At 39.7% G+C, this 13,136-nt stretch overlaps 1 protein-coding gene across 2 annotated transcripts in view; it reads right to left on the bottom strand.

Moving 5' to 3' along the window:
* Positions 1-693: 693 nt before the first annotated feature.
* Cpq (carboxypeptidase Q) overlaps positions 694-13,136 on the bottom strand; it is a 476,655-nt gene continuing 464,212 nt past the window's right edge. For both annotated transcript variants that reach the window (XM_045144672.1, XM_045144671.1), the window contains exon 8: positions 694-1,118. In XM_045144672.1, the coding sequence (XP_045000607.1) occupies positions 955-1,118 (164 nt within the window). In that variant the 3' untranslated portion in view covers positions 694-954. The remainder of the gene's footprint in view (positions 1,119-13,136) is intronic.

The following is a 13,136-nucleotide window of genomic DNA, read 5'->3' as shown; positions in this document are numbered from 1 at the left end:
TAAATTACTCTATATATTTTTTAAAACTATTAGCACTTTTTTCTGTTAATATTCTCAAGCTGCAGGTTGAGATGGTCAATTAAGACAATGAGCCAAACTGAAAGTGACAATTAAGTCTTAATAATTTACTGAGATAATGTATATGAGATACAAAACTAGATAATATTTCCAACTTACTGGAAATTGTGAACTATATAAAATGTAAATGTTAATTAATGACACTGTTATTTATCTAGTGATAGATCCTAGTACTAATCCTTGATAAGGCAACTGGATTAAACATTCTTGATTTTTTTTTTTTTTACCAAAAATGGATGTGTTTCTTTTCTATTGACATAAAAATCTCCATATCTTGCCGGGCGTGGTGGCGCACGCCTTTAATCCCAGCACTCGGGAGGCAGAGGTAGGAGGATTACCAAGAGTTCGAGGCCACCCTGAGACTACATAGTGAATTCCAGGTCAGCCTGAGCCAGTGTGAGACCCTACCTCGAAAAAAAAAAAAAAAAAAATCTCCATATCTTGTATAAAAATTCATATAAAATAAAAATGCACACATTAGCCACATTCCTTGATATGTCAATTACATTACAATTATGTAATCATTTCTCTTCTCCTTCAATAACAAAACATCAAAGTTGGTCTTCTTATAGGATTTTAATATTCATAAATGAGCACATAACATCAGAAGTCTTCCAAGGCTTTACTCGGTGTTTATTTTCAAGGTAGAAATATTTTTTTAAAGTGATATAAAGAAATACTTTTATTATTATCCCTACATCATGTTGATTCTATGGGGCAATAAGGATCATTCCTTAGTCTAGAAGCAGTTTAAGAAGTATCAAGAAAAGAGGATAACAGAAAGTAGGCAAAGAGTAATGAACTGGATAACACTGCTTGGTGATGTTGGGGTTTCTGAAGCCCTAGAGCCAGGATTCCTGCCAGAGAGCGCTCCTCTTAGGTCCTGGGCAGCATTTCTTCCATGTCGGCAACAACGTAAGAGACAACAGCCCAAACAGCAGCAGCAATATTCATCTTCTTTGGATCCATAACAGTCATGGTGTCTCCATGGGAATGGTGGAAGGCAAAGTACGTAGATAAGTCATCACATAGGCTGGCTCCTGGGGAGAAGAACAGAGAGAGAATTCTGAGCAGGTATTTTGATAAGAACCATGGGATGGTTGTTCAGAAACCATTTCTATCCTCACTCCCTGCTCCCATTACTGGTTACAGAAACAAACAAACAAATAAAAATTATGTCCTTAAGCTCTCCTGCAGGAAGAGATGGGTATGTGACAATATTCTGGTCACTAGGCTATGAGTGTTAAGCTGTGGGAGAGTTGTAGTCGCCTTTACTTTCATGACAGAAGAGTTGGGAAAATGAACTTTACACTAAGGGTAGACGAGAAGTTAGTAGCTGCAAGGTAAAGAAAGCTTCACACTAAAAGAAGCAGAATGGAGAGACAGAGGAACCTGAGCCTAGAAATACTGCTAACTACTGAACAACTTCAGCAGTGCCCACTTCCTGCAACGTTAAGGAGAAATAGCTTTCATTTGGCTAAATCATTAATACAAATGTCCTCATAGTGATAGAAGGACCAAATCTTCACTGTATCTACAAGATTTCTACTGGTGTAATTTTCTGCATAATAAGAAATTCCTTTGCTCTGGTTTTCTTTCTTAAGTCATTCATTTACTTCCTGAAGTCATGAAATCCCCAGCAGCCTTCAGGGGCACCAGCGGGAACCTGTCTCCCTTAAAAGCCTCTTCACTTTTTATTAGTTTTAGCTTTGAATCAGAGTCTCAGGAAAACTTCGCAGTTCATTCTTGAACATCTACTTGGCCATCTTATGGATTCTTGTTACTTTGTAGCCTCTAGCAGCTAGATTGATTTCTTGTGAAATGCAAGGCGCATTCTGAAGACTAGAGAAAATACAAGAGCATATCACTGAAGGTAATGAATGAAAGTACATGTATGTCTATTATTCAGTGCAAGAAAGGTATTTCCAGCACCCTTGAAGGCCCATTTTTCATTCTCCCTTCTCCATTAAAGATCCTTCCCTTCTTCCAGAGATGCTCACTGTACTGTTGTGCCTATGCGTTGATCAGCTCTTGTTTGTTTATACTTTTGCCAAGCACACATGCATGTACACACACACACACACACACACAAACTATGATATTGTCTGCTTTGGACCACAGACTTCAGATGTATATCTACATTTTGTTTTTTATTCAACTGTATGTAATATTGAACTGTTATGCATTACTGTAGTATTTTTTCTTAATTTTTTGTTTGTTTTATATTATCTCATTGTATTTATTTATCCATTTTTTTGAGAATGAAAATTTAGGCCTTTCCAGTTTCCTGTAATAACATGCTCCTATCAACATTCTCTAAGGTCAAAATATGAGTGGAATTGCTGGGCTATAGAGTATTGCATAGTTAATTCTAAAATGTTTTCCTTTTTAATTTACCCTTCCACTATCAGTATATGAGTCTGTCATTTGCTTCTCATATTCTTCAACACTTGTTATTGCCAAAACAATTTTTGCTAATTTGGTGAGTGTGAAACAACACTTCATTATTTCTTAAAGTCATTTATAGGATCGAGCATGTGTTTGTAAATGAAGTTTTTGATCATTTTCATTTATCAGTTAATTTATTTTTGTATATTCATGATTTTTTATAATAATCTTCTATTTCTGTTAAGTTCATATATAATGCTTGCTAGTTTGTGGCTTAATCTATCTGGTGTGCATTTTGATGAACAAATGTTCTTACTTTCAGTGTATTTGAATTTGCAAATCATTCCATTTGTAATTTGTACCATGAATGTTTTATTTAAAAATACTTCCCTACTTAGGCTTTATCCTCAAATATGTGAGGTAGCTTGGTATGGTGGCACAAGTCTTTAATCCCAGCACTCAGGAGGTGGATGTAGGAGGTAGGAGGGTCGCTATGAGTTTGAGGCCACCACTCATACAGAATGAGTTCCAGGTCAGCCTGGGCTAGAGTGAGACCCTACCTTGAAAAAATAACCAAAATAAATAAATAAATAAAATGTGTGAGATAGGTTTCTGTTTTTACTCTTTAGTTGCTTAGAAAAATTAATCAACTCTATATTTTTTCCACTAATCCATAGTATGGGTATTTCCGTGCATCTAGTGTTCTTAGCTGCTTGGGCTGATTCTGCCACTGCACCCTTTGTGATCTCTCTGTTGATAACACACCATCTCAATTGCTGTTTCTTTTTGTCCTTGACATCTGGTGGGGCTGGTCCCCTCTCTACCTTCCCTTCTCTTCTCCTTCAGGAATGCTGCTCCTCCACACAAATTTTAAATTACTCATAATTCTATAAAACATTTTTTGGATGTATTATCTAGAACTATATTAGTCTATATATGAATTTGGGGAAGGATCTTACATCTTTTTGTTAGGATGTTATGGTTTTGTTCATGAAGATGGTATGTTGATTAGTGCTTCTATTTATTTAAGTATTCTGTGATAGCTTTAAAATTTATAGTATATTCTGACTATCTTTTGGTAGTTTTATTTCATTGATGGGTTAAGCCTTTTGATGCTGTTATAAACATACAACACACACCCACGCGTATGTGCTTGTGCATACACACACACACACATGCACACACACACACAAGTGGACACACATACACACATTTGAATTGCCTTTTGTGTTTTTGGCTATCTTGCTTCAGTGGCAAGATATATGTGATGAGTAGCTTCTGTAAGATTAGTTTCCTGGTTATTTTGTCAAATCTTTTGCAAAATCACCCAAATCTGATGTTTTGCTTATGGTGACAGTTTTAAGTAAGGAGTCAATTTCTCTTGTAATTCCTGAGATAATTTGGTTTTGTATTTCTTCTTAAATTAATTTTGGAAATTAGCTTTCGCTAGGAATTTTTAAGTTCTTTCTAAATATTCAGACCACAAGAAGTTATCAATAATATCCTGTTTTTCTTTTCTTTGCTTTGTTCTTTTTTTTTTTTTTTTGAGGCATGGTCTCACTCTAGCCCAAGCTGACTTGGAACTTACTGGGTACCTCCAAACAGGCCTTGAATTCCTGGAGATCCTCCTACCTCAGCCTCTAAAGTGCTGGAATTAAAGCTGGGTACCACCATAACTTGATCCTGATTGTCTTTTTGATAATGCCAGATATATCTCAGTAATCTCTAGTTTTATGCTTGATATGACTTATTCTCTCTTTTGGCTTCACAAATCTTGCCAGCAATTTTTCATGTTTATTTGTCCTTCCAAAAAACAAAATGGTAACAGTGTGGAGCTTTCGGAATACTTTCTATCATTGATTTCTGCTCATAGATTTATCACTTCCCCTCTTCCTCTTTCTTTTGCTTTCTTTTTCTAACTTCAGTTGAATGTGCGTGTTGTAGTCAGCTTCATGCTGCTTGGATGAACTTCTAAACCACACACAGTTTGTGGGAGGAAGGGATTTATTTGAAGCTTAGAGATCCAGGGGAAGTTCCATTGATGGCAGAAGAAGCTGAGACCCTGTTCCTAGATCCAAACAGAGAGGCACAACCACACAGCCAGAACCACAAGCAAGAGCAAAACCAGCAGAAAAAAGCAGGGAACCCAGTTAAAGCTCAAGTACTTCATGTACCTTTAGGCTGAAAATCAAATCTGCCCTCAAACACAGCTCTTCCAGCCAGGTGCAGCTGGAAATCCAAGTTTTAATAAAACACCTGAGTGTATTGGGGGACGAACATTCAATCGACCACAGCTTGATTTATTACTGTGCAGAATTCCTTTGTCTCACATGTGCAGCAAAGCTACAACCTACTCTTTAATATTTCTTTACCTTTCCCATAAGTTCTGGTTAGTGTTTCCATAATTTTTACAGTTTTAAAATACTAATTTCTAGTCTGACTTTGTCATCAACTCATGCATTATAATGAACATTTTTAATTTTCAAAAATATGGCGATTGTTTACTGTTTTATTATTTCTAATTTAACTATTGTGTAAGGTGGACCATATGATACAAATTCTTTGAATTTTGTTTAGGATTTCTCTAAGGCCTATTATACCATCTTTCTCCATAAATGTTCCATACATACTACTTGAAATGAGAGTGACTTCTGGGTTTGTCCAATAGATCAGGTTTGTTACTTGAATCTTTCAAACTTTTAACTCCTTATTACTTACCACATAGCAGATCTTTTAATCTTGGGGGGTATAGGTAAAAATGTCCATGTGTGAATTTGGATATGTTTTTCTATTCTTATGATTCCAGCAATTTCTTATTTTACATATTTCAAAGTTATGCATTTAGGCACACATAAATTTAGAATTCTATATTCCTGGAATATTGAAAATTTATTAATATGTAGTTGTCATGTTCAAATGTAGTATAATGCTTTTTATACTGAAGCCTAGATTTTCCCTATATCTAGTATAGCCATGGCTGCTTCCTTTGGCAGGAGACTACACTTGCCATCATTTTAGTCCTTCTGTGCTCATGTTCATAAGGGCTTCTTTAATGAATATCTTATAGTCAAGTTTTAAAAATCTAGTCTGACATTGGAGTTCTAGCAGCATAGCGCCATCCACTTATGTAGACTGTGATTATTGTTCAGTTGGATTCATTTATACTACCTGAGTTAGTACTTTTTACTCGTCGTATTTTCTATATGTCCCCTTCTGTTTTGATTCCCTTGGGGTTAGCTATCCACCCCCCCCCCATTCTCATTCCTTCCTTTCATGCTATACCTAGTCTCCTCAATTGGAAGTTATATACATTATTTCCAATCAGTCCATGTAGTCATTAGGAATTATAGGTTACCTATTTATACTGATGAATCTATAGAGTGTCCTATATTACATAAGCACACCAGGGACTCCATGGTATGCACCTGTCCAAGATGAACTCACTGTTCCTTAAAAGCCAGGATCTAGACAAAGAGGGATTGGCCGATCACTGCTGGGCTTCAGCCATCTCTTATCTTGAAAGTTTTCTCTTCTTTATTTCTCACTGCTGAGAATTTTCTTACCCTGCCTCTTGCCAAGCCAGACGATTATTGTTTTATCCAATGATTATTTGGAGGAGGAAGAGGAATGTTTTTATGAACTTAGGATAAGCACGTTGGTTTTCGTCTCCTAGTTCCCGACATGTAGGTTGGACGTCATTGTTCTAAGACCTTCATTACCTCAGGATATTGCCTGGACTCTCTCTACTGTGACCCAAGTTTTAAATACTTCATACACAGATTTTCCCTGCCTATTCCCCCAAGCCCATTGCTGTAGAATGAAGCTTCAGTTTCCCTTTCTTTGTATCCCACACTGAGTTTAGCCATGGTTCTATTAAATGCAAAACAAGCTAGTAAGGACAAAAAGAAGTCCAGAGGAAATCTTATCCATTTCCCCTGACAATGAGTGGCCCCCACGCCTCTTGGCAAGTATCTCAGGCATAGCATTGAGCCGACAATAGCAAATTCTTCATCCATGTTTCGGAGGCTTCTTCCTGTGCAGTGACTTTTGAAAGTAGTAAATTGTGCTTTCTGCTCCTTCAGAAGCTCATAAAGGATGGAAATCTCACTGTCTTCTGGCCTGCAGTAGGTAGAGTGGAACTGAAATCCATAAATGTCATGAAGGTTCAATCTAATTCAGCTGGTCAAAAATTTGCCAAGTCCCCACAATACTCTAGGCAGTGGGATAAGGCTTAATGGAGACATAAATATACAAAAGCTCAAATCTATGCACTCCAAAAGCTTATTCTGCACCAAGGGAAGAGAAAATGTGAACACAAGTTCTAGTAATAGCCAGAATGTCCTAAGGACTACAAGGCTTGGACAGAGGAATGTCGGAGAGGTCAGGTTACTGAGTGAGTCCCTCTGCTATGTGCTCTCCCTCTGTCCTTACCATAATCATCACCATCTTTTATTATACTTATTTTTTCATGTTTTCTCTGATATGATGTATATTTCCCCACATACATCCCCCAAGTCAGAGCCTCTGTTTTTCTCCTCACTCTGTCACCAGTGTCTACAACATAGCACCAAAAAGAAGATGGCACTGTATTTCCTGATTGAATGAATGAGAACTAATTGTATCAGCAAATTGGGCCTTGTGTGCATGTGTGTGGAAAGGTATTATGTATCAGTCAGTCTCTGTAAGAAAATAGATGAGATGTTTTAAGAAGCTAACTTGGAGAATTTATGAAAAAGATTACTTATAAAGAATGATCAGGGTTAAGTAAAATTAGTAAGGGACAAAAGCCTAGGGCTAGCAACAGTGGAAAGCCATTACCAGGCCTTAAAGGAAAAGAAGAGAAGATGGAGGGAGGGAAATAAGGGGAAAGAAACAGGGAGAAAGAGAGAGAGAGAGAAAGAGAGAGAGAGAGAGGGAGGGAGGGAGGGAGGGACTCTTCAGTACCCCAGGGTAACCCAGAGCTCTGGATGTTTTGGGAGTCAAGGTCTTTTGCTTATGTGTCTGAGCATCCTTCTTGAATCCCCTTGGCCAACAATCATAAGCCAGAGGGCAAGGAGACTCAGTGATACAGTCCTTCACAGTTCAGGTCTAGAAGCTCATGGGAGGTCGGAGGTATGTGAGGAAGGAAGTGGTGAAAGAAGATACCCAGAACAAATTCTTAATGTTAACAGATAGCTATTAGCAAAGGTATTCCAGGTAAATAGAAATACCAACATTCCAACTCAAGTGCTATGGTGACAGATTGGACTAATAGTTAGTAGATGAGGCTGATAACTGACAGTAGCAGGTCCTAAACATGGGCTGGTGTAGTCCATAAATATGGGGCCTTGGAAAGCCAACAGGCAAAGAAGATGGGCTGACCACAGGTGACCCTCAGGGAGATGCTCTACAAACAGGGAGAGAGGAGTGTGTGCCTGATACCAGGGAAGAAGAGGTAAGGATACAGGCAGGGAAGTGGTACAGATTAGGGTACAGGCCACAGAGACTAGGTCCGATGACAACATCTCAGCCTCTAAAGTTCTCAGGAACTCATGCCAGTCAAAATAGCCACGCTGCCCAGTGGAAAGGCCAGAATCCACTTTAAAACTGGGAGTTTCTTTAGACCATGAGTTCATAGCAACTCCCAAAAAGCCAAATCTGTGTGTTTACTCTGGCATTAGCAGGAAGCATTGTAACGAAAGCCATGACATTTTATAATTAGTAGATGCTGATGGGAGGTCAGACTCTGTACAGAAAACAGCAGGTGAATGTCAAAGACATGCACAAAATCAGGATGGAGTTAAGAGAATCACAAAGAAAGGATAGAGAATGAATTGGAATTGCACATGCTGGGACACAGGAAGGGACATTTCATTCCACCAGATCGTGGCTTGCTTTGGTCTGGTTTATTTCCATCCAGAGTTTCTTAAGGACACTGAGGATGAATGATAGAAAAGGGCTCCAAATTACATATTGGAAAAATAGAGGCAAGAAATATTTGTGCATGTCTCCTAGGCATCCAAGATTCTCATTTTGTTTCTTACTGACTGCCAGATGTGTGGTGTTTGGCTGTCTCCCTTTAGAACCAGTAGCTTCAGGAAGGCATTTCCTCAGACACCATCTAAGTTCCCACGAACATTATGCAAAATGGAACCAACTCCAGAAACCCCTGGTCTCACCACTGAGGATGCTAATCACCACAGGAGCTGCGAGGAGGCCTGCTGGCTGCCTTGCAGCACTGTGTCTGCAATTCCAAAGAGACGCTTTATCAGTGACAGCCACAGATCTAATGGACTGGCACTGAGGGAGCGCCTGCATTTCAATTTCTGAGAACACCTGACATGCAGGGTGGGCCAATGCTCACTGTCCCTAGGGATAAATTGTGCAGTCCCTTTTGATAGGTATATGAGCTCTGAATACGGCATCATCAAATGCTTTTTTAGAAATAAAGAGCTTTAAGAGGGAGCCTGCTCTAAGGAGCAGTATTCTCCCCTAGAAACAGATTATAGCATGATCAGGGCAGTTCATTGTTCGGGACGTGTTTCCAAGGGAGGTTTGGAATGTAAGGATGTGGAGACATGCCCTTCAGCATGTCAGCCAAGAAGGGAGAGGTAGGGCTGGAGATATGGCTTAGCGGTTAAATGCTTGCCTGTGAAGCCTAAGGACCCCGGTTCGAGGCTCAGTTCCCCAGGTCCCACGTTAGCCAGATGCACAAGGGGGCGCACGCGTCTGGAGTTCGTTTGCAGTGGCTGGAGGCCCTGGCGCACCCATTCTCTCTCTCTCTCCTTCTATCTGTCTTTCTCTCTGTGTCTGTCGCTCTCAAATAAATAAATAAATAAAAATTTAAAACAAAAAGATCACTTTAAAAAAAAAAAAAGAAGGGAGAGGTAGCTGAGGGAACATGACTTAGAGGCAGACAGGCCTGCGTTCAAATTCAGGCTCTTTGGTCTATGGATCGGGTAGCTTTGAAAGATTCTTACAAGATTATTCCATATTAGCTTCTTCAATCATGAAACAGGGCTAATTACACCTGTCCCCCAAGATACTTGTGAGGATTAGCAGATACTCAGGTAATTCTTTTTTTTTTTTTTTTGGTTTTTCAAGGTAGGGTCTCACTCTGGTCCAGGCTGACCTAGAATTAACTCAACTCTGTACTCTCAGGGTGGCCTCAAACTCATGGCGATCCTCCTACCTCTGCCTCCCGAGTGCTGGGATTAAAGGCGTGCACCACCACGCCCGGCTTTCAGTTAATTCTTTATTATAGCTATTATATATCCACAAGAAGGAACCAATATACCTACCTATAGCATCATGATGAATTAAATGCCACACTGAGGATTAAAAATCCTAATTTGATGAATCTAAGTTCTAATGGTTATTTAAAAAAATTTTTTTTTGGAGAGAGTAAGAGAGAGAGAGAGAATTGGGGCACCAGGGCCTCAGCTACCGCAATCAAACTCCAGATGCTTATACCACCTAGTGGATATGTATAACCTTGTGCTTGCCTCACCTTTGTGTGTCTGGCTAGTGTGGGATCTGGAGAGTAGAACATGGCTGGCTCCTTAGGCTTTGCAGGCAAGCACCTTAAACACTAAGCCATCTCTACAGCCCTAATTGTTGTTCTTTTTTAAAAAATATTTTTATTTTTATTTATTTATTTGAGAGAGGGAAAGAGGCAGAGTGAGAAGGAGGGAGGGAGAGAAAGAGAGGATTGGCACACTAGGGCTTCCAGCCACTGCAAACAAATTCCAGATGCATGTGCCACATTGTGCATATGGCTTATGTGAGTACTGGGGAAGTGAACTGAAGTCTTTTGGCTTTGCAGGCAAGTGCCTTAAGTGCTAAGACATCTCTCCAGCCCCACTAATTGTTACTCTTCAAGGTAATGTCTCACTCTGGCCCAGGATGACCTGGGATTAACTATGTAGTCTCAGGGTGGCCTCAAACTCATAGTAATCCTCCTGCCTCTGCCTCCCAACTGCTGGGATTAAAGGCATGCACCACCATGCCTGGCCTAATTGTTATTGTTAATAAAGGCACAGTTGCACCATGAGGCCTATGCTATGAAACTCCACCTTGACTCTGATTTGAATGATTTTCCCTCCTCCTCTTTCCCTTGCCCCCTCTTCTGCTGTTTGTGAGTCTTTCTTATAAATAACTCATCTCACAGAAAATATTTTCCAGCTGCGAACCTGAGTGAAAATCAGGCAGTGACTGTTAACAGAGATACCCATTCTGTCCCATACTGTTCGCAGAGAAGTCCAGTTTTCCCAGGGAGGACATGGTAATGTCCATGGTCTGTTGTTGTGAGAAGCCTGGATACTTGCTAATTCCTGAGGAGAAGGGTGGGCCAATACATAAAAGCTCATACAGCCCTCTGTGTGCTGGCTCTTGTTCATATGTAATCTGTGGGCTGTCAGGTATACAAATTAAGCAATTTCTGGTATGAGAAAATGTTGAAAGACATTTGAAAGCTTTGAAGTTCAAATGCAAGCCTGTTATGTCAGCGCATACACTGGCTACTGCAGTGTTGCACGAATGGTGCACTCACAGGCGAGCAGCTGTAGAAAATCCATTTTTCCTTTATAAACAGATCTGGAGTGGTCTGGGGCACACACTTTAATTGCAATGGAATGTATTACAGACTCCCCTGATCATCATAATTACAGGGTTAGAGAAGAATGTTATGTTCTTAATATATTCTCTGCATGGAGACAATCTCCCTAGGATCCATAAAATAATAAAATACATTTAAAATTTAATTAAAATTATTATTTTTTTCCAGCAATATTATCAAGTGTAGAAAAACATTATTACCAAAACAATTAGGAAGTCAATTTATGGAATTTGCAGGCATTTAATCTCTCTTTTCAAAGAGGCAGTTTAATCCCTATTAACTCTTACTGAAAATTAGAATCAGGAGTCATTAATTAATAGCTTCCTAACCCATAGCTCTCCAGAAGAGAAAACAACTCAAAAGGGGAAAAGAAAACAAAAGACAGGATGGGAAATAAAAAAAGCCCTAGTCAAAACTTCATTAAAAGTATTACAATTTTAGTTTATGAACTTTACACCTTCCTAAGAACTGCTAAGCTTGTTAAAAACTTCCAGGTGTGCCGCTTGCTCATGGAATGTTGGTTTCTTTGGAAACCTTAAATTAACTGCTGGGTAATTCTGAGACTTTAGGTCAGTACCAACACACCGGTGGAGATCCAGGTCAAACTGAACCATGTGATAACGAGTCAATCATCTTTCCATGCAGTTGGAAAACTGTACAGCAGTATTAAGACTACCAACTACAAGTGCTGGGAAGCCATCTCAGTACCACATGATGATGGTACTGTGGACTTAACATGTGTGGGAAAACGAGAGTCATCATCACTATTCGCTGAGTACCTCTTGTGTACCTAGAGCTCTTTGGAGATTATCTCATTGCATTCTCCCAGTGACACCAGAAGCAAATCATCATTGTGTAACATTAACAGATGGAAAATGGACCTTACACTTGCTAAAGTCACATAGTCGTAGGCGGTAGAGAAGGGAGTCAAACTCAGGGGTCTCTGTCTAAAGTTCATACTGTGTACCTACTATTCTTCTGCCCTATCATAGGAGATCTGCTTTTTCCTTAGTGGAAAACTATTTGTATGACATGCTCCACTTGCTGCTTTGATGCCCAGCCCCATCATGACCATAGGACAAGGGGATGGAAACTTGAGTTGCATGTGTGCTGGACCATGAGGCAGAACTACATTCAGAAAGTGGGCTCAGACAGCTTGGACCATTTGTCAGAAGATGAATGTCTGGTCTGTGGATGTACCACTCTGAACAGACCCGACCTTTTCTGATCTTGGAATCAAGAAGGACTCAGGACTGATTAGTACTTTTTTGGGGTGGGCCAACCCCCTGGGATTTCTCAGCCATTCAGTATTAAGCCCATCCATATCTCATCATGTCCTTTGTTTTTTTTTTATTTTTTTTATTTATTTTTTTTTAGGTAGGGTCTTACTCTAGCCCAGGCTGACCTGGAATTCACTATGGAGTCTCAGGGTGGCCTTGAAGTCATGGCGATCCTCCTACCTCTGCCTCCAGAGTGCTGGGATTAAAGGCGTGTGCCACCGTGCCTGGCTTGCTTTGGTTTTTTTCCTCAAAGTCTTTGTGGAACAATTTCTTGTGAATTGAAACATGTTGGCCTGCAAGGAGGCTCAGGACACTTGAGTGACAGCAAGTCTGGGAAAGCTGAAATTTACAAGGTCATAATCTCTCTCCTTACTGTTATAGAAACAGTAACCAGTTGCTGGGGAGACACTCCCTATATGAGCCCAGCTCCCTGAAAATCTTTCATTGTGCTCCAGTGATGCAGCTTCTGACAGTCCCCACCTAGGGGTGGCCTTTTTGGTTTGCAACTGCCTTTCAGCCTAAAAGCAACTCCTCATCCATGCTCTGTATATAACCCCAATAAACTCAATGGTTTACCAGAATTGGTTTTGGTACAATCATGCTTTGGCCAGTGGGGTGAATATATGGTTGCTGGGGTCCCTACAGAGAAAAAGTTTCAAGCAACACACTTTTATTTTTTAGCTATTACATAATAAAAATCATACATAATTGTGGAGTACCATGTGATGTGTCAACATACATATCTACTCTGTAATGTTTAAATCAGACTGAACACTTATATTTTTTCAGTCATC

The sequence above is a fragment of the Jaculus jaculus genome, chromosome 2, assembly GCF_020740685.1.
Source record: "Jaculus jaculus isolate mJacJac1 chromosome 2, mJacJac1.mat.Y.cur, whole genome shotgun sequence".
NCBI classification, from domain to species: Eukaryota; Metazoa; Chordata; class Mammalia; order Rodentia; family Dipodidae; genus Jaculus; species Jaculus jaculus.
This window is presented reverse-complemented; position numbering and strand designations above follow the sequence as displayed.